Source organism: Homarus americanus, unplaced genomic scaffold (assembly GCF_018991925.1).
Source record: "Homarus americanus isolate GMGI-L3 unplaced genomic scaffold, GMGI_Hamer_2.0 scaffold32583, whole genome shotgun sequence".
Taxonomy (NCBI): Eukaryota; Metazoa; Arthropoda; class Malacostraca; order Decapoda; family Nephropidae; genus Homarus; species Homarus americanus.
Genome location: NW_024713129.1, coordinates 21,339,413 through 21,362,425, shown reverse-complemented (window position 1 = coordinate 21,362,425; position 23,013 = coordinate 21,339,413). Strand labels below are relative to the sequence as shown.

The 23,013-nt window shown below is 36.5% G+C and overlaps 1 protein-coding gene across 3 annotated transcripts in view; it reads left to right on the top strand.

Annotated features, from left to right (window-relative positions):
• LOC121869233 overlaps positions 1-23,013 on the top strand; it is a 59,329-nt gene that overhangs the window by 4,946 nt on the left and 31,370 nt on the right. Inside the window, exons 5-12 of one of the 3 annotated variants that reach the window (XM_042370491.1) lie at positions 1,373-1,482; positions 2,925-3,031; positions 3,482-3,668; positions 7,553-7,702; positions 11,661-11,681; positions 16,661-16,758; positions 18,318-18,635; positions 22,400-22,613. In XM_042370491.1, the coding sequence (XP_042226425.1) occupies positions 1,373-1,482; positions 2,925-3,031; positions 3,482-3,668; positions 7,553-7,702; positions 11,661-11,681; positions 16,661-16,758; positions 18,318-18,635; positions 22,400-22,613 (1,205 nt within the window). Of the gene's footprint in view, positions 1-1,372; positions 1,483-2,924; positions 3,032-3,481; positions 3,774-7,552; positions 7,703-11,660; positions 11,682-16,660; positions 16,759-18,317; positions 18,636-22,399; positions 22,614-23,013 lie in introns of all 3 variants that reach the window. The other 2 variants (XM_042370476.1, XM_042370484.1) reach the window with 2 other exon arrangements.

The following is a 23,013-nucleotide window of genomic DNA, read 5'->3' as shown; positions in this document are numbered from 1 at the left end:
CAGTACAGTAGTTCTTAAAAAGAAGATACTGCGATATTAAATTAATCAGAGCCTTCAGGTCCACCATTTTTCAGTAGAAATTCAAACTGTAAATCTGAATTGAAGTGATTAGGACTTAACCCACAGTCATATAAGCCTTAATTTGATTTTGAATGGAAACGAGTGAAGTGAGACACTTAGTTTACAAAAAAAAAAAAGACTAAACTCTGATCTAAACCAATTTTGCTTAAGAAATATTGAGGAAACATTGATTAGTCTCTGAAAGATTCATACCGGCTCAATACAGTGGCATAGTTCTCTCTAGATGAGCAAGTCTCACATGATTTAACATTCTATAATCAATTTAACCCTTTAATAACAGTTATCACACTTTCTGCATTTTTACAATTGTCGGTAATTGCCCTTAGGTCTACATCTGTAATCTGCATGCCAAAATTCTAAACCACCTATTTTTAATTGGGAACTCCCAGTGAGTCCAAACATCTAAGAAAAAAACACACACACACACACACACACACACACACACACACACACACACACACACACACACACACACACACACACACACACACACACACACACACACACACACACACACACACACACACACACACACTCACACACACCTCAAAGTGGCAAGTAAGTGGCACCATTATTAGATATGATACTGCTCCCAATGGGGTACAGTATTAGCTAAAACAGTCCACCACAATTCCAACTGTTACCTGCACCATTAAGGTTAGTTTGTGTTTACAGCTCTCTCTGATCAAGGGGAACAATTCCTTGGCAAGACCATGATTGAGGAATCTATGATTGGTAAACTCATTACTGTATAACATGATGGAATTAGAGATGTATTCCTGGACCATCTAAACCTTACCCCAGAAGTCCTATACTGTACTGTATTCACAGACCTGTTCACCTACGAGCTACATAAAGTTTTTAATACAGATCAGACTGGCTTGATTTAGAAACACATGCCTAATTGAACTGGTAATAATCAAAATTAATTGTCTGTATACAAAGAGAAAAGAGAGTACCCTTACCTCACAAATCAATTTATTTTTCTGATATAAGGATACAGTATAATGAGGGTATCTTCTCTACCCTATTCCAGAAGAAAAATTTGCTTTACTGTCGCTCAGTTGTGGCTTAAGTAATAAGATGAATCTAAATATTTAGCATGTGGTAGAGAGCATGTACCACTCCATTAACTCCTGTAATAACAAAACATGAATTTATCTTATTTCCTTAAAGACATTGTTTCTAACCATGTTGTGGCAAGTACTGTATCACCAAAATTAGATCACGGTAGTATGAACTGTTAATTTTGGGTTTCATGATTATATAATGATTCTTTTCTTTCGTCCAGGCCAGAGGGGAAAAAGATCCGCTGTAAAAATGATCTCCATCGGTACTGTGAAGAGTTAGGACTTCCTTTTGAGATAGAAAAGTTTGACTTTTCTGTAAAAAATATGAAAGGTAGGTCATGCAGATGATGTATTACGAGTTATTTGATGTGATTTTGCTAATAACTGTTCACCCTTAATTTGAAGTGATTTTATGACCTATTGTTTTTCACAATTGACCAGTGAGAAGATATTTTAAAAAGGGCCCATACTTTTACCCCTTGTGTACAGGATCCCCTCTGAGCTGATTGAAATCATCTGGCATCAGCCATATAAAATTAAAAGTGGTGTCCCCATAGTGAAGGGGTTAATAAGACATGCATTCTCCAAACTGACAATTTAGCAGAGGACTCTTTTTCACACAATTTATTCAGGGTCAGTTAGATCCCATTGAACTTGCAGTTAATTCAAAGTCCAGTCGAAAGTTCTGTATGGTACTAACATAGCAAATACAGTACGACTATGGTTGGCCTAATCTAGTATCAAAGTCATTACTTCATGATTGATGCTAACTTTAAAAACAATATTTAATTCCACTATATCTCAAGGCTAAAAAATCCAAAATTCAAAAATCATAACACTCAAGAATCCACATGGATTCAGATTTAATGGATGTGCATAATTTTGTGAGTTTCACAGCTCTAAACTTTGTGCATGCCCACCATCTATTTAGTCACTTTCTCATGGCCTTTAGCATCATTGTGAAGGGGACGTGACTATCATAATTATTTTTAAATTCAGAAATTTTACCTTAACAATGGCTTCCAAGAAGGGATCAATACCGGGTAATTTGTAAAACTTGCAATAGTGTGGCCAGGAAGCATTATACTTTTGATTTCATGCAAAAAGCTAAACATTACAAAAACTAGACAGGAGTGTCTTAGCATGCAAAATTGCTGAACATCATGGTGTTGGGAATCAAAAGGCAGGGTGACAAGATTTTAAAATTGTGTTAACAGTGTAGATAGGTGGATAAACTTTGATCAGCTCAGAGAGTTGCAACCCTGCCTTACCAGCTAAGAGTGAGCTTAGAAGTCCTATGCTATAATGCCTAGCTCTCACTTTGTTAAAATAGGTTGACAGCAGGAAACTAAGAATGGCATTCACTTGTAAAACTTGCTTCAAATTTGCCAGATGACAACTAGGACACCATGCCATTAGGTAATCATGGCTAACCCAGGCAAGCATGGAAAATAGCCATAGCACAGTGATGATGATGATGATTATGATGTTGATGATTTAATCCTATCATATCCCTCTCAAAATCATTTACTGTAATTGTTTAATTTTTTTAATCTTGTGTTTACATCATAAATAAAAAGTTATATACAGTATACTGTACTTAGTTACATGTCATATATATGATAAATCTAAACATGCATTAAATAAAACAGGTGCCTTAATGGTATATTATTTTACACTCAGAAGATAAATATACTGTACAGTAGTTGCATACAATATGTTAAATACATCCCTCTCTTTATGTACTTTTAACTCTCATCATTGAAATTGCAGATGCTATTGAAGCTTACCTTAAAGAAGCAGACTCTAAGGTGACTACTAAGACTCACCAGCCTGCTAAAGACCAAAAGGAGCTCTCTAAAGATGTGGGACTTGTTGAGGTATGAGTGTAGATAAACACATCCTTCAGTTGTGAAATTTTTCATATTTTAATTTTCATATCTTATTTAATAGATGTATGCGAGTCTGTATGTACGTGTGGATGTGTGTATGTATTAATGTGAGTGAGAGTGTTTTTGTGTTTGTGTGTCTGTGTATGTGTTTATATGTGTGTGCATATATGTAAATGGGTCTTTTTAGGGATGTTTATAAGAGGGTGTGTTTGTGTGAGGGGTTGTGTTATTGAGGAAGTTGGACTTAGGTGGCGAGAGGGGTGCTGTACAGATATCCCCCAATATTATTAAAAGAAAATTAACATCTTTCTGTGCTATTTCTCAGGTATAAAGTAAAGGTAGCAAAATCCATTAATCCCTTCCCTTAATATTACAGTGTTTGATGATATCCTTTTGGTTGATGAATATGAAGATTCTTGTAAGTTATAATCTTTATAGGTTAAAGAAGAGAAAATTGAACATGAAGACAAAACAGCCATCTCAGATCCAGGAGAGAGCAGCAAAATTCATATGGTAAAAAGATCTGAAGTGAAGAAACCAGAGGTAAAGCGACTTGATGTTAAGCTGAGTGACCCCCCAAGAATGAAAATAGAGATCCCCATTATACCAAAGACAGAGAATATAGGTATGTTAGCCTCGCCACTGATAAGTCCCTCAGCAAGCCCTTGGTCTCCCACTCTTACCTCTGCACTACCCCGATCCTTGCCTGCCTCTGCAATTGTTCATTCAGGTATTAGTTTTTTGCATTTTGTTATTATTTTTGTTATTCTGTAATAATTTTAGTTACCTTGTTTCAGTTATTTTGTGGCTTTTTATAATGCTATACATGTTTTAGAGCAAGACACCATATTCTCACTAACACACTATGACCTTGATTACCACCACAACAGCTGATGCTAGGAACAGTGTTCCCAATTCTGAAATCTTACCAGAGTTATGAATTCCTATCTATAAATTTCATTAGATTTATCCCTAAAAGTAGCTTTAACTGTACACTGTAACATCAAAACTTAAAAATGTAGGCAGTTAAACAGCAATAATGAAAGCATAAAAAAAGCAAAAATGATAAAAGCTAATGTACACACTGTGTCGATACTTGCCCTAGCAACTCAGTTATGCTGCCTCTACCTACTCTTAGCAACAGTGTTCCCACACTACCCCCCTCCCCACAAGCACATACAGTGGGGTATGCTATAACGAATCTAATTGGTTCTAGAACCTTGTTCGTTATAGGATTAATCCGTTCCAGGCCCCCAAATACAACCACTTAACACTGAAAAATATAATATAAAATTGCAAAATTTGTAAAAAAGTGCATAAATATGCATCTAAACCCCTGAAATAAAGAATATCATTAATATTTGTAATAAAAAAACAATAAATTAGTAAAAAAAAAAAAAAAAAAAATTTTTTTTTTTTTTTTTAAATAATGTTCGTTGTAGGAGTTTCGTTCGTTATAGCATTCTCAATTTTATAGGTAAAGCCGTTCGTTATAGGAATATTCGTAGTAGGATCCGTTCGTTATAGCATACCCCACTGTACTTTACTGGGTAGCTATTGTCCATCATAAATGATTCATGAAAATGCATGAATTTTAACCCCTCAAAAATATTACGCAGACAGTATATAGTCTGACCCTCTATTTTGTGCGTAAAAATTTGATCATAAAAATTTGGACTAGAGTATACAGTATATGGTACCTGAATTGTAGGAGGGATGGCTACATAGGCCACCTCCCCACCCCAACCCAATTAGAGGAAGGGATGTATCCCCCCCCCCAGAGCATATACCCATAATGAGATGAAAGATTGGAAAAAAAATTATAACTACAATAGCATACTCGTAATTTAAATAAGATTGATTGATTGCTTGATTGGGTAAAATATCTGACATTGCAGCCTGTGGTTATTTGATGCTGAAAATTGAAATCATAAGTAACTTAAAATTGTGATATACATAAAATAAAATCCTATTAAATTTAAATATCAAAATTAAAATACAATAAAGTACTGATACTGTACTCATTTTAAAATCACAAGCGGTTAAGTAACCCTTTTGCAATTAAAATTTTAAAAGGCCACCATCAGGTGTTGAACTTTTCCCGCTGAGCACCTTTGAGATGGAGAAGGAACCACCCCCCCCTAATGGCACTTAACCAGTCAATAACTCCCCAAGTCCACATGACTAGGGACACTCTATCAGCAAGTGTCGGATTTAACTGAGACTATTTAAAAAAAATTATTGAAGATAAAATGGTGATTGTAGTTCACCTAAAAATTATTGATAAAAGAAGAAGGAAAAGGTGATAAGATTACAGTTTTCTTTGTCAATTCTATCACCAATGTCTTGAAATTACCTCTATGAGTAACACATGAAACTCTTGTGTTATATACAGTTGCCGCCACACACACATAACTTTACCTTCCTTTGTGTTATTGTTTTCAGTCATTTATTCCTAACTACAAAGCTCATTTTATTGGTGAAATTTCCCTGTGTTACTTCTGTTTTGTTCACTAATACACAAAACATGATAATAATTCATATCATAATTTTTTTTATAATTTACGTTTAATTTCTTGTTGTAGAAGCTTTAGTATTCAAGTTACTGTCGCTTTTCTTTGTTGAGCTACCATACAAGTATGATTACTGTAACTTGAACACCATTTTTCCATTGACTTCCATTATATAATTAGAGATGCATTTCTAGAGAAACTTTTTCAGAAAAAGTAGTAATACAAGCACACGTATGAATGAAAATACAAATTTTTAAACACATACATTGATTATTTTATGATATAATATGATACTACAGTAAATACATTAAACAAAACTCTTGAATTAAACTCACCACAAACAATGTTGAGTGCTGCATGAGGTGATGTGGTGCAATGGGAGTTCTTGCAAGACGTAGCAAGCCCTAATGTTTTTGTAATCTGGCTAAGTTTTCTTCCGCATCAAACCTTCATAAAACATCAAGTTTTATATTCAACATAATTCCTTTACGGGCTCTTTTAGCACCACTGCTTTCACCTACACTTAATGGCCTCTTTACACTCACCATGAATAATATACAGCTAGACCCCGACTTACGACTGCTTGGACTTACAACCGTCGGGACTTACGACCGCCGCAGTTGTGACCTTTATTTTTTTTTCCAAATGACACACGCATTTTCTATACCGAAACGTTTCCAGTTAATGTAGTCTCCATGTATAATTAGAAAATTATGGGGGCCCCATGTGCATTCAGCTTACTACATTAAAGGTAAGTGCTCAGTCACACTGTATCCATTCCTCATTATTTATTACTTTCACTGTACTGTATCCATTCCTCATTATTTATTACTTTCACTGTACTGTATCCATTCCTCATTATTTATTACTTTTACTGTACTGTATTTCATTGTAGATTTTTTATTAATTTTTTTTATTTTTTTTTATCTATGTCGGACTTACGACCATTCGGACTTACGACCTGAATTTGGGTCCCTAACCCCGTCGTAAGTCGGGGTCTAGCTGTACTGTATGTATATAAGTGTTAAATCCAAGAGCTTGTGTCGAGACATCAAGCATGCATTCTAGGGAGATATAAACAAACTAAGTCCAGTGGCGTGGGTGCACTGCATACCCAGACTTGGTGGCAGCAAACACCAGGAAATCCACACCAAATAATGTATAATGTCAGTGAAATATTTTTATTTCTATATTATGATTTTTGTGAATACAATTTTGAAAATTTACCCCATTTCCGTAAGGTTGAATTTACAGACTGTTTCCTGTATTTAGTGGTCATAATTTACAATTTTCGAATGGGCGAATTTCCATAATGCGGGGGGGGGGGGCCTGTATTAGCTGGAGAGTATATTTTGCTACTCCTTTAAAGCAATGAGCCAAATAATACAATACACTACTGGAGTTTTTTATACTGTACAGTAGACCCTTGCTACTCGCGAGGGATAGGTTCCAAGAAATGGCGCGAATTGGCAAAATCATGAATTGCAACTTATACTACCTTAGTGCACTACTGTATACCTATACCAAACAACTGACCAGCCATGGCAGCACTCATCCCCTCTTTTAACATATCTAATAATAAAACTTTCATTGTCAGGGTCATCACTGACTTCTGCCTTTTACATTTCACTCCATTAGCATCACTAGCACTGACACTAGGCAGTGTTTTAGGGGCCATTTCACACAGAAACACTAATGTTTTGAGACTACAACACGAGATGCTGTGTGGGATAACTCGTTGTGCTGAGGAAAAAGTCTTGCAAGCTAGCTACCACTGCCACCATCTGCTTCCCGCAAATTGTCGAAATCACAAATCGCAAACTTGCGAATATCAAGGGTCTACTGTAGAGTTTGATTTTCTTCACTCTCATAAGCCAAGGCAAATGTAGGAAAGTAAATATTGTTCAGTACAATACAGTACTAGTAAATTGTGTATGACTCATATGACATTTAGATATAAGATTTTTTCTTCTTGATATATAAAATGTGCTTATAGATGAAGCAGTAAAAGAAGAACCACCACCACCACCACCACCACCACCAGCAGAAGATACAGCAGTAGGATCAGATTTAACAGAAGAGACACCGAAATTTGGAGCAACACCTCCTGCACGTCAAAAGAATATCTTGAAAAAGGAGCCAGTCCGTAAGTACACTGTTGTAACATGAAAAACGGTTCTCAGAGGATATTTTGTATGGATTTGGGGGGGGGGGGAAATATCTTCACAGTGTTTAGAAAAATTCTTTCAGAGATAATTTTGAAACCTGTTGGAGTCAGATGATTTTATATTAAATAAATTATATTCCAAAGACGAATACCAGTAAAGTTTTAGTGATGTAGGTGAACCAAAAGTGGGTGACAGCACTGAGTGTGGGATCACTCTGATTGAGTAATTCAACACTAATACATAATGAAGAACAGTGATTGTATTAGCTTCTTGTTGTGGAGAGACACCCGGAAGGAGTTTGGCTTAACAAATTGAATGTCAAGTGCAGTACAGTATATTGCCATTGTGTGTAATGGTACAAAACAGTTTTATGACAGGACAAAGTCTCAGTGAAACAATAATAATTCCATTATTATTGCAAGTGTTAATCATTATGTCATAGTACATAACAGTTTTGCAAAAGCATTTGATTAAATTTTTCAAATAAAATTTTTCCTTTTTTGAAAACCCTACATTGGTAGGCAACCTCTAAATCACCTTCAATCTTGCTGAAATTTTGACAGTAATAATCTCTCATCAGAAGAAAACTTAATTTTTTTTTGACACCCTAGTTTGTACTCTTACAAAATGTTCTGTACAGTATTTAAAAAATATCTTGACTTTCAGTTATTGTATGTACACTCGCAACAAAAAATATCGGTGCATACTGTAGTGTGAACAATTTGAGACCAGTGGCGATAGGTATTGGGAAAGGCGAGTTGTTCCAGCCATATGTTGGCAGCCCTGATTGTCGGCCATATGGCAACACCTAGTGGAGGGGGGGGGGGTTATGAGGATACACTTACCAACCTTCCCGACATATCACAGTGTACACGTATCATTTCGGAACTCGTCGATCTCACCCTGCACGGATACTTTTTGGTGTGAGTGCATGTAAGTAAATAAAACCTGTTATTTTAACCCTCTCGTGCACGAGATAAGTTTTAAGTTTTCCAGTTCCAAGATCACATCTCTGAGGCCCCCAGTCAGGCGAGACAGTGCACGGTGAATATATTTTTTGCTTTATCAATTTCTCCCCCAAAACTTTTTTTAATGGCATAAACCATATACTGTATCTTTGGCCTTGTAACTGATTGCTCTGCGACTTAGCCAAAAAAAGAATAATACAAGTATATTGCTATTTTTCATCACTTCCAATAAACATGAGAGAAAAAATACAGACCAATACGTTCACAACCTCCTAGCTCAAAATTTTCTGAGTCAACTGTTTAAGTACTGTACACTGCTAGAAGCGGAAGTTTATAAGCTTTCCAATGCAGTCATCAATTTTCTGATATGAACAAAAGTTTTTGAGAAAATAGCAAAAAAAAAAAAAAGATTCTCAAATGGTAAAAAATTTTTTTTTGTCTTTTTTGATAATTTGTGTCCCTGTGTTTTATATTGATATAAATTATATTTCAACTTGTTGCCAACACTATAATAAAGAGAATGGTTCTAATAAAATTCATGTAAGTCTAGAAAATCATCCTCTTTCGGAGACTCTTTTCGAAACATTGTCACTATAACGAGGTTGTATAGCTGATACGGTAACAACTTTTGTAAACTAAACACTTTCTCTGTAAATATGAAAACAATATTACATTACACAACCATCACTTCACTTTCTAAAACTAAAAAGAAATTATTTCAGGGAGTATGGTAAGCACTGTAATCCAGGAGTTGAGGCAGCCCACACACAGTTATGGAAATTTAAATGGACACGGCTCACACTCACTGTCTGACTGCTGAGATAACACTGCGTATTTATCTTTCTGATCTTTCCTTCCTATGGGCCTCGAGAGTCGCTAATTAGTTTATTTGATATAACTTACCTTTTACTATAACGCATTAAAATTTGACACAATTGTGTTGAAAACTTAATTTTGGGCAAACTTTTAAAAGTTTGGTGACTCGATTTGCATCACCTTGAAGTTGGTCTTATCACGAGTCATCAGGCACAAGAGGGTTAATGAACTGTTTATTATTTTATACAAACATATGATCAGTTGGCAAGTACAGTAGTGGATATTTTTCTAATTGATAATTTTTTCATTCTTTTGAGTGTAGATTATTGAAGACTGTTAAGGTTATGAAGTGCCTGACTTTAAAGGAACATTATGAAAGGAAGTTATTATATCATGAGTGGAATCTGAAACAAAAAACTTTCATAAAACTCAAGCCTGCAGAAGATATTTTCTTTTTAATTATTTTGTTATCTGAAACAGTAAAAAAAAATATCAAAATTTCTTTTGGGTATATTAATATTGGGACACCCTGTAGGTGTAAGACCAGTTTAACTGTACAGTAAAAGCCCCATTATTTGAAATAATAGGGGCTCTAGCCCTTACAAAATATGACGGACACCTCCAGAAGGAAAACAAAAATTAATGGTTACTTTTCCGTTATGTCCTGAGCAAAATTAAAAAAATTCTAGGTACAGAACTGTACCAAAATTAGGGTTATCAGACATAATGTCTCAAATACTGGGCAATGATGTAAAAACAAGTGGGAAAAGCTTGCACAGTAGATCATAAATGTGCACTCCATAACTGACCAACATGAATCGACAGTGACCGACATGAGTAACGCGTATAATACCTGTACTTTGTTTACACTGAGACAGGCCGTCGGCATTCGCATCCCATGGCAACATGTGCATCATATATATATTCATAAATGTCTCATACTTCAAAATTTTACCAAATATTATTAAAATTTTAATATACAGTTGAGTCTGGATTTACGCGGTTTTGGTTTACGCATTTGGTCATTTACGCGGTGCCTTGCCAGAATTGAAATGCTTGATTTACGCGGGAAGCGGCGCGGGCAGGGTGCGCACAAGGTCGCCCAGTCATCAAAACATTACCAGGTTCTTCACCCGCCACCCACCACAGCCGGTCCAAGTCAGTGATAATGATAGTGAGGATATGGACTTTGAGGGGTTTGACAAAGAGGCCCTGCAAGCCTATGTGGTGGATAGTGATACAATTGATACAAGTGATACAGGTGAGGGCCAATTATCTGTCCTCTGCCTCGGAACCAATCCCCCACCCCCGTGTGCCCAGCCATCTTTTCTACTCACGTAATTGTTAAACAACCTAATATTATTTATATTTCTCTTAATTATTAATTGAGTGTGCATACCATCATAAAATTAAGATGTTATTTTGACTACAAGGTACGTATTGTGTCGGGAAAAGTGGAGCTTGGGAGTCGGCCCAGTCTCTATTTCAATTAATCCCATATGTTCTGTTATTTCATTTACGCGTTTCTCATTTTACTCGGTACTCTGCGGGTTCAATTGACCATGTAAATGAAGACCCAACTGTAGTGTACTGTATATATGTTGTAATATTTCAAAACGTCTCTCATATTAAATATTTAACCCCAAATTACAAAAAATTTAATATACCGGTAGTATACAGTACAGTATTTCGTTACAGCAAAGCATTACAAATTATGAGCTATTTCGAATTACAGAAGTACAAATTATGGGTTTTTTACTGTACATTGCATTAGTGTACAGTCCATGTACTGTATTAACATTAAATGTTTGTCAACATGCTCATAGACATACTACTATTGGGTTTACTTTATGTGAAATATATATTCTGTAGTTTACAGAAGGATAAAGTTTTCACATTCTCCAACAAGTATCTATTAGGAGGATGTGTGGTTATACTGTACTGTACTGCGTGGGGGAGTGTAAAGCTCTGGGCCATCCTTTGTGATAATTAGACCAGTAAAATGATTTACTACTGTATAGTTAATGGTAGTAAATGTACTAATGTTTTCAATTTATAAAAAAATCTCTTATCATACTACTAATGAATACATCTGTATAACATTAATGTAAATATTTAACCTAAACTGACTTCGTTTTTCTTTTTCTACAAGGTGACAAACCATCTGGATATGGTAAGAATTTTACTCTCTTGATATTTGTATTTTCTGGGTATTTCTCTCTCTCTCTTAATATGAACAGTGCATCCTCAGCATATATATATATATATATATATATATATATATATATATATATATATATATATATATATATATATATATATATATATATATATATATATATATATATATATATATATATATATATATATATATATATATATATATATATATATATATATATATATATATATATATATATATATATATATATATACACACACAGTGACCCCTCGTTTAACGAACACCTCGGTTAACGTAATTTCGATTAACGAACTGCCTTCCATAAGGATCTTCAATTCGGTTAACGAAAAAAAATTCGCTTAACGAACTTCTTACGAACCGACCTCAACATGTTTTCGCTTGCACTGACCGGGCAACCAGCTTTAGTATCAGTCCGCCAATACATTAATCGGTTCTAGGGCTTAAATTCCTTACTATTTTTGTAAATATCAAGAAGTTTATACTATTCAATAATTTTAAAAGTTTAATATTCAATTTTTTAGTCATTTTAACAATTATTGAACAAAATTGAAGGTAAAGTGACTAGTTTAATGCGCGGCATCCAGCCTCTTAACACAGCAAACAGGCGTCAGTCTCTCTCTGTTTTCACTGGAGGTAACATCTTGCTTGAGACTCTCTTCAACTAAACGCTTTTTTTCTGTGTTTCCAAGCAAATTATTGGTCATTTTGAAATATATTTTATATATTGACAATATATAATGCAGTGCAGCGTTGATTTAAAGAAAATAATCTTGAATAAACCAGAGAGCTAAAATTTTATGGGTGAAATGGCACCATGGGTTGACTTCTCTTCCACCCCAATGCCTTCTCTTCTTCCTTCTCCTCCACCCCCATTCTAAATCCCATCATCATCATCATCATCCAGGAGCCTTCTACATACACACCTCAAAGTAAGTGAACTTTTCTACCATTTTTGTTGAATTTAGGAAATTTTCGGTGAGGTGGAACCAATTACCCAAAACCCATTGAAACAATGGTTTCAGTTAACAAACTTTTCGGTTAACGAACGACCTTCTGGAACGGATTGAGTTCGTTAACCGAGGGGTCACTGTATATATATATATATATATATATATATATATATATATATATATATATATATATATATATATATATATATATATATATATATATATATATATATATATATATATATATATATATATATATATATATATATATATATATATATATATATATATATATATATATATATATATATATATATATATATATATATTTGATATGTCTCATATGTGGTTGTAATAATCCAGGATTCACTCAAATAGAGTCACATATAATTTTGTTGAGACAAAACATTGAGAAAGTGAACCAGCCTGGATAATTGAGGTATTGGAGTAATTAAATTTAATATTTTCTGGATGTTAATTGCCATTACTGCATTAAATGCTTGTTAGCTTTTCATGTTGGTTCCATATCCATATAGTAGTCTTAACCTGATCAAAGAACATGTTCATGTGCTCAGGTTATGGTAGGAGTAAGTGTAAAATGTATAATAGCCAGTAATCTCCCCATTAGCCAGAACAATTGGTGCAGAGCTCTTCTGGGAATAAGAAATTTCTGGGTATTGAGATGAATCTCTCAAACCCGGAAAAATCCCACATTCCTAGAATTTTCTGGGTACAGTACTGGGAAAAGTTTCCGAGAGTCTAAACTATGCATCTCGCACGGACAGACACTATCCCACATCCCTGGATTATTTTTGGGTGCTGGGGAAAGTCTTCTGAGTCTAAAAGAATCTAAAATATACATCTCATGATCTCATTTCGCATAGACAAACACTCCCATTACATCTAGACCGCAGGCATGAGTGAAAATATTTATACCTAGTGAAAAAGTATATAAACTTTAATTCACAGCTTCTGTCCTAATTGTGTTAGAGAGATGAATCTGGTACCATAATGATCTTGAATAAATTCTCTACAAGACATTTCAATAAAAGATCCTAAAACAAAATATTTTGACACAATATAATGATGACTCAGTTTTTTATGAAAAAATTTAAGAAATATTTGTACTGGATTCTATAAAATTGGTTCCAATAAGTTAACACCAATTTTTTTACTAAAATAATTCTAAATACTTTATCTAAAAAAAATCAATTAAATTATATAAAAACAACAATATAATATGTGCGTGCGGAGCATGAATAGAGCTGTGTCCAGCCAAGACTTAAATTTTCCACTCTGTATTGGGGAAGTTTTCCCCGAGTCTAGACGACTCATCTTGCATGGAGCATGATTTATTCATGCAAACACCTGTGTATACATACAATATATTGTAAATACGGTAAATAAAATTTTGCATACTACTACTGCACTGTACTGTACTCACCGGCAGATATTGTCATCTTGAGCCTAAAGTAGACATACACTGTCCATTTTGCTGAATGTACAGTACAGTACAGTATAGTATATGTAACTTTAATCACTTTTTATATCGTCACACTTGTGATGGAGGTGGGGTGGGGGATTAGTGTGTCTCATGTTACAGACCTGACCTGATGCAATGTCAGGTCACTTTTTGTCAGGGTGGGGGATTAGTGGGTCTCATGACCTGAAGATGTCTTTACCTGTACATATGGTACATTTACACTTATTGATTGTACAGTACAGTATATGTAACTGTAATTGCTTTTTACATCTTAACACTGTACCTGAATTCTTGACTTATTGTGTCCTGCTACAATAATGTACAGTACCTGCACTTCACAACAAAAAATTTTTACAAAAAAGCAGCTAGCTATGGAATAACCTTTTACTACAATGGCAGCAGAATATGAATTAAATGCGCAAGTTACTGAAGCAGCTAGCCCACCCACACGCCTCGCACGTGGAGCCACGGAAAAGCATGATGCAATATCTCGGAACACCCTGAAAATTTCTTCCTAGGCCCAGAACAGAGTGGTTTGGAAAGATTTTCTGGGGATTTTTCCAGAAAATGATCCTGATTTTCACCCACCAGAAACTCGTTCACAGACCTGAAATTGAGAGAATTTTTCCAGAAAACTTCCGGGCCGATTTCCATTCTGGCTATTGGAGAGTTTCGGGGACCAAGGATTCCAGCTAACGGGGATATTACAAGAATTCTTGCTTAATACAATAGTTTTCTGTTCATTATTGTTTGACTTCATCATTAATAACTTTGCTAGTTGTTGATCTCAACTATATTTTTTGACAGCTGTTATATCAAGTGTTTGTATTTGGCTTTGCATTACACTGTATCCTGTCATACTATTGACACTTCATATTTTAATTAACTATTTTGTTTTTGAGTATCAAAATCTGCTTAACCTTTATTTGTATGATGAGTCAAGTTATTATTTAAGTCTCATCATGTCTAAATAAAGTACAGGTACACCACTGATTTTCCGGGAACTGATGGACCGGCACCTCCTTTAGTCCGGACAAAATTATGAGGGGGCACTTAACTTCCCTCCCTCCCTCCCTCCCAGCCAGGGTGAAGGTAGTTTTAGGCTTAAAGTTTTTATCTTATAAAATGTAGCTGACTAGACTTAGCAGAATATAAATTTCATTGCTGGAATCCTTGTAAGATATTGATTAATTTGAGTATAAATATCACATAGTTTGTACAAGAGATAAAAAATTTAGTCTAGTTTAGTACATTTGAGTACAAGTTTTTAAAAAAAATTTAAGATATACGTAACTTTCTTCATTTATTTTTACTCTTTTACATGCACTCACCATCCTAAATATATATTGTGAAAAAAGTACAATAAAAGAAATAATTGTTCTAAGGGCAAACCTGTACTCAAATGTACTAAGTTAATTACTAAAAAATTTATATCTAGTTCAAACTATGGGATATTTGTATTTAAATTCATCACTATCTTACAAGAATTACACCAATGCAGGTTATATACTGCCAAGTCAGTTCAGTGACATTTTATAAGGGAAAACTTAAACCCGCTCCATTTGATAACTACACACTTTGTTATCTCCCCTCCCTGACAGTTGTCAACACCTCAAAAAACAAAACAAAAAAAAACCTCCCCCTCAGTCAGGGTGATTTTTTTTTATCCTCTTCAATTTTAGGCTTAAAGTTTTTATCATATAAAATGTAGCTGACTAAGCATAGTCCATTGTAGTACATTTAGCCATTTTTTTTCTAAAAACTAGTTTTTGTGATACAGTTCAGAATGTGACGTCTAACTTTATACCTAGATACAGTAAATGCCAAGCATTAACTCACCAGGCCAACATACAGGCAATTAAAACATCTAATAATTACTTAAATATGAAATATTAGGACACGTCGCTACCTGGCATTTAATTGCAATTCTCTCGTGGCACTTAATATTTCAGCTATTACAACACAAATTAGCGGAGCTTTCCTTGTGCGCGTTTACAGCTGATTCGCCAGGCAAGAAGATGACGGTAGCAATGCGTGTGATGGAGGGGGTTTTGAGAATTGCAATTAAATGCCAGGTAGCGATTTGTCCTCCTAATATTACGTATTTAAGTAATTATTAGATGTTTTAATTGCCTGTATGTTGGCCTGGCGAGCTAATGCTAGGCATTTACGTACCGAGGTATAAAGCTAGAGCTAGACGTTGCATTCTGGACTATACTGTATTACAAAAACTGGGTTTTTTTTAGAAAAAAATGCCTTTTTTCCACACATAATTTACATTTAATATTTGTTTAATTTAAGTTTCTAGCAGTCCATGGTGCTTTAGAGACACAAGAGGTGTATAATTAGTGGGTCGGAGGTGTATTGTTGAATTATTATTACCTGACCTCGGTTGGTCCGGCAAAACGGATAATCCGGCAAGGCTTTGGAACCAAGGGTGCTGGAAAATCGGTGGTGGACCTGTAATAGGAACGTGTGAGAACATGTCCATAATATCACCTATATTTTCAATACAGTGGCCCCCAATGAGTTTGTAGTGAGGGCAGAGCACAATGAACACCAGTGTCCAAAAGATGGCTGTGGTAAAGGTTTCCGCAAAGAAAACCTCCTGCAGGTGAATAACATGTGGACGTTTGAACATCTAGAGCAGTGGTCCCCAACCTGTAGTTTGTGGGTGCTGGAACCATATTATGTAGCTCACAAGGGTTTATTAGATAATTGTGAATTATTTGGGATTCTTTGTAAGAGTGAAATTAATGAAAAGGTGTATTAACTTGATACAACTTAATAAAGAGAGAGAGAGGAGCTGCGCATTAATTCAGAGTCTATCGTGTACAGAATGTGTGTATTTACCCCAGACCAGACCCAGAGAGGGCCAGCCATCTCACTGGGGTACATACACACGTCCTGTCCAAGAGTAAACGTAAAAAGTATGTAACTGGTAACAGTTAGATGTGTAAAACTGCAAATAACTGTACAGTATATATGGGATTTTTTTCTTGAATGTAGATGCAAAGTTTTGGCGCCCTCCACTATATTTACAATGACAAAAGTGGCCCAGAGCCTACCAAAGGTTGGAGACCACTGATCTAGAAATTTCTTTAAACCCCTTTTTTTTTAGCCTTTCAGTATACGTATACAGTAATGGTATCTTTTTAATAAATATTATCTCCATGGATTATCAGCATTTTCAGAGGAGTAATAATAAAAGGAAAGTAAGGGTGACAGAAGAGTACTTATGGGAGGTGAGTCAGCTGTGTTTTTATAGATGACACTGCTCTAGTAGGCAGTTGATATAAAAGCTTAGAGATGTTGGTGAATTAGCTTGGAAGTGTTTGGTAAGAAAAAATAGTAGTAAAAGTGAGGAGAAAATAATCCTATTAATAAGTTGTTTGAGAATACTGTGGTGGGACAGAATTGCACTAAAACAGACCTCCCCACATCCCTAGAGACCAACTTTCATTCCACTTAGACCCCCTCGTAGCTGTTAAGACCATACTTAATCTCCATAAATCCCAGAAGACCACGAGTCATCCACCTGGATCCTCCACTTTATTCCAAGACCTTTCCCTTCCCCCAAGACCACATTCATTCTTCTGGACCCACTACTTTATTCTAGGGCTTCCTTCATGTCCCCGGACCACACTACAATACCTCAGACTACTATTCAGTCTATGAGAGAAGTGCTGTGTTGGTAAAGTGGGTAAGGCGATTATGAATTGCTTTTGTGTGAGTGATTATGGAAAGGCAGAAGGATAGTCAGAGAGTAGTGGTAGTGTGGATGGTAGTGGGAGCACTTGGGCATTTACATAGATGTATTAATCTTTACTATTTTCATGACTGCATAGTTGATTTCTATTTTATATTAAATTAAGTCAAATTTGGGAACATTGATTTACACTTCCCTGTGTAGACATTTCAGTGATGACTAAATTCTCATGGACTTGTTACTTTTTTGTAATTGTAATTTTTTTCCACTTCTAAAATTGTAAACTACCAAATATTTGATAATGTATTATTGGTGAATGAGTGTAAGAAGAATGTATTAATCTATTACGTCAAAATGATTAGAAGGTTTTTGCTTTACCTTTCATTTTTCCAATAAAATATTCATGATAATCATTGTTAATTAATCCTTCCCTACTGATTTGACTTACATATCTTACTTTACAGATGCATATCAAACATTATCATCCAGAAATCCTTAAGAAAGGCAGCAGCTGGGCACCAAATGTTGCCGACCTGGCATATGCTCGTACTGTTGGTGATCATCTAGACTTGAATGCATCTCCTACTCCTGCCTCACCTCCTCTAGATAAAGCACTCAAGCAAGAAACTTTATCAAAGAAGATTTCACGTGGAGTGGTGTCTGGCAGTTCCACTGATGCTCGAAACAAAACAGGAGAAAAGAAAGGCCAAGGACCACTGAAAGGGGCAAATACTTCCAGAGAAATTAAAAAGAAGGATTCCCTTAAATCAGAAACTGAAATGGTAAGAAAGCAGGAACAGAATGCATCTTTTCCTGGCCTATGGGTTATTACTTAATGACAAAAGATTTTGTACTATCTCATATACAGATGGCATCAGTCTTCCTGGTTTTAAATTAGACCTATTTAAATTTAGGCTTTAGATAGGTAAACTTTGGTTTGGAATTAGAGTAGTGGATAAATGGAACAAGTTACCAAACATCATCATTAACTCAAACACACTGGGAGGCTTCAAATATAGGTGGGACAAATATATGAGTGATGTGGGTTGGGAGTAAACAGGTCTGCCAATTGAGGCCCACTGCAGTTTCCTCCATTCTTATGTTCTTATGTCTTTACCGTCTTCCTACAGACGGCCTTCACTCTCATTTCTTGGAAATGCAAACCTTGCAACATTTATTATTTCTGAAACATGCATAAACCATCACATTTAACAATGATATATTCCACCCATTTTTTCCCCTTTGAAGCCCTGCCTAACACTTTTTGTTAGCTGAAATAAAACGATTTGTTATTCAATCATCAAAATAAAGAATTTGAGTAATATAACACCTACCCGGAGCTTGGGGGAGTTTTTGAGGTGCTTGGTGTGATGATTGTTCCGAGGCTGGGGCATGAAGGCTACTGCGTCGAACCTCCGCCCACATCCCTGGCCCCATCTCCGTTCCCACGCTGGCTTCTCGCACCCAGTTCACCCACTTCCGCTAACACTTCATCAAACCCTGCAAAGTCAAAATCTTCAGGCATTTCCCCAATGTCATCAATGTCTTCATCAACTTCAATCTCTCTCTGTTGGTCTTCCTCGGCTGGCCGGCATTGTGAAAGAAAGCGAGTGATCAGTGACTGCTGCCGGGCATTCACTCGCTCGATGTACTGCTTCTGGTATTTTCTTGAAATAGATTCTATAACTCCAATCACTTGCTCCCTTTCACCTGATTCACTCTCAATGTCTTGGATCATCTCTTGAAGGCTGGTAAAGACACCCAATAAGAGTGACAGCTTCTGTGTCGTCACTTTCCTCTGCTTGGTCTCCCCTGCATCACTTGCTGCATCACCACTCTCACCACCTTCTTCATCCTCCAGGAGATTCTCGACGTCATTTGTGTTACCTTTTTGCATTAGTTCTTCTAAATCTTCCCGAGTCACTTCTTGAAATCCTGGGGCTGGCATACTGCGGACAGTTTCCAACACTTGGTTCATTAGCTCTGCTGGCTGCTGTCTCTTCGTTTCGGCAGACTTGAGTTGTGGCAGGAGTGCCGACTAGGCATGCCTAACGGTTGCTTTCGTAGTGTTTCCCCAGGCTTTTACAAAGAAATTGACTGCCTGGCGAATGTTATAATTTTTCCAGAAGGCAGTAGCAGTCATTGTGGAGATTGAAGGTACGCCAGGTGGAGCAGGGGTGGCGGGGGGTTGCAGGTGAGCCTGGAGGCGGAGGCTGTGAGTGAGCCAGGCGGAGCAGCGGAGGCGGAGGGTGTGAGTGAGTCAGGCGGAGCAGCGGAGGCGGAGGGTGTGAGTGAGCCAGGCGGAGCAGCGGAGGCGGCGAGGGGAGGATCATCCTCCTCCTCCTCCTCGCTACTGCTCACAGTTTCAGCAATTTCCTTCACTTCTTCTTGCTTATCAGTTTCCTTCCTCATCTTGTCATGGACATATTTGTAGTACATCAACTTTACATTCGCTATGATTTCTTGGTCTAGTGGCCGTATTTTGGAGGTTGTATTTGGTGGTAGAAACACAACCTCAACGCTAGGGTGACGTCCTACTAGAAATCGTGCATGACTGGGGGCATTGTCTAGAAAGAGCTCCACTTTGAAGACTACATTCTTCTTCCAGCAGTATTCTTTGGCATCCTTACAAAACAATCATCAAACCACTTCTTTGATAACTCCGTGGACATGTAGCCTTTATTTGTCTTTTCCCAGTAGACATTGAGTTTGGACATATCACATCCCTTGTAAGATCTTGGTCTTTTATATTTGTAGATCACCAGAGGCTTCATGAGGCAGTCACCTGAAGCATTACAGGTTAGGAGGACACTAAAGCGATCCTTTGCCATTTTCACACCGTTTGCCTGTTTTTCTTTCTTAGAGATAAATGTTGCTTTAGGGGATTTTTTCCAAAACAACCCGGTCTCGTCACAGTTAAAAATCTGATCCAGGGTATAACCTCCCTCTTGAATGATTTGATTGGCAATTTCAGGGAAAGAATCTGCAGCCACTAAGTCAGCAGACAAAGCCTCACCCTGATACTTTGCATACTTTGTGCCACTTCTAATCTTAAACTTATGCAGCCACCCTACTGAGGCATTAAAAGGAGGGGGAGACTTAATGTTTTTCTTTTGAGCTACAGCAGCATACAATACCCTTGCTTGATCTCGTATCTGAGGGCCACTAACGCTTGCACTGTCTTTCATTCTACAAGCTTACCATTTCACAAGAAAATGCTCTGTTATCACTAACAACCTGTTTCTATCACTTTTATCATTCATAGCTCGCCTCACATTTCCATCACTACCGAAATATTTCTTAGCCAGCGCAATACTCTTCTTGGTCTCCTCTAAGTTCCTCTTAATATTTCGCACTGTGGACTCAGGACAGCTCAATTTCCTCACAATATCAATGTTCCGTGCATCACTTTCAATGAGCTCAACAATCTGTTCTTTATCCTTAACCGAGTAGGCACGCTTCTTGTGGCTTTGTCTCTTAGCTTTGGGGTCTTTTTTTCTCATTCACTTTAAAAGTTCTCGGGTATTCAGGCGGTAAATCACTCCCTCCACCACCTCCCCTAGCCCTCACAGGCAAAAACGCGGAAGCCATTGTTGATCACCGATCCTAGCAACCACTGGTTATAGAGGCGAAAATCTCACACGTGGGCACAGCGCTGTATTCCACGGAGCGTGTGTGAGAGTGAGAATGACTCGGGAGTGAGGCGGAGCGGACAAGATATCGGCAAACAAACGCTATCATTGATGCGCTCGGACGCTTCCTGCGAAATCACCGTTATTCAAGAGAATCCAGACGTTATTATTGAATATGGGTATCTATTGTAACTTACCGTTATTGTCGAAAACGTTATTGTGGAAGTCGTTATTGGCGAGAGCCTACTTTATTAGCGTTTCCCCCTCCATCACCTGTGTCACCTACCATTACCCTGAGTTACCTACCATACCTCTGTGTTACCTACCATACCTCTGTGTTACCTACCATTGCCTCTCACCTACTACAATGCTTCATTCTTTGCCTCCAGTGCTGTTAAGTGTTATTTTTTTTTAAATTAGTAAGTACATGCATACATACTGTATATGGGTCAATAATTTTTTTTTTTGTATTTTTGTAGGAGGTGCTTTGATAAGTCAGAATTTGGGACAATTCGGCTAGACCAGAGCCCTATACATTCCAAGTTATCAAGGTTTTACTGTAATAAGAAATTGTGTTTACAAAGTATAACTCACAATGTATATCAAAATCAAGACAAGAGCTTGGGTGTAGGTCACTTGGATCCAGTCAGGTTAGCTGGGTAGTGCTCATGCAGGTTTGTCACAGGCTCATCACTTGAACATACAGTACAACATGGCACAGTGAAAGTGTACAGTTTTCTCATATTACTGATCTCTTTGAAACCATATTTTGCACATGGAATTTGTACTCAGGTAAAAATGGCCAGAATTTGGGGACACAAATACAGTTATTGATACAAAAGCCATATTTCAGAAGATGTATATATCGTAATTTTTTTCACTTGCTCAATGTTTCCCTTGTACAATTCAAACAGACAAAATCCATGTCTGAAGATGAAATTGAACCCAAAGAAGAATTAGATGACTACATGGATGATCTTGAAGAAGAAACACCAGTGCTTCGAGACATTGTTCGTGCTGAGGACCCAGATTATGTACCCTGTGAGGTGGATCCATTACTAAAGAAGAAAGATAAGAAGGAGAGGAAGCGAACACGAAGTGAAGCAAAGGGAAAGAAAAGGAAGTCAGGTTAGTTGTTAGACCTTCTTAATAAAAATATAAAAAATTCAATTTTTTACAGACATGTGCTCCAGTGAAATGGGAAAGTCAGAGAGATCTGTGGTATAATGAAATATACTGATGTACAGTAATTTATGTACCTTGCATGAATTTATATCATGAAATGTGTCACTCAGAACATAATTCTTGCAAATTATATTAACATACTGGCTGGGATACTCTGCATTGCTGAAGATTGTTTTTGATGAAGTAAAGTTAACCAAAATGTGTATGTGTGTGTGTGTGTGCGTGCATGCATGGGTGTGTGAAGTAAAACCCACATTGGTGAAATAAAGGGTGAATTCTTGAATCTGGTATATTTCGGTCCAAAAACTGGGACCCTTTTCAGCCCACTAACAGATCAAGCAGG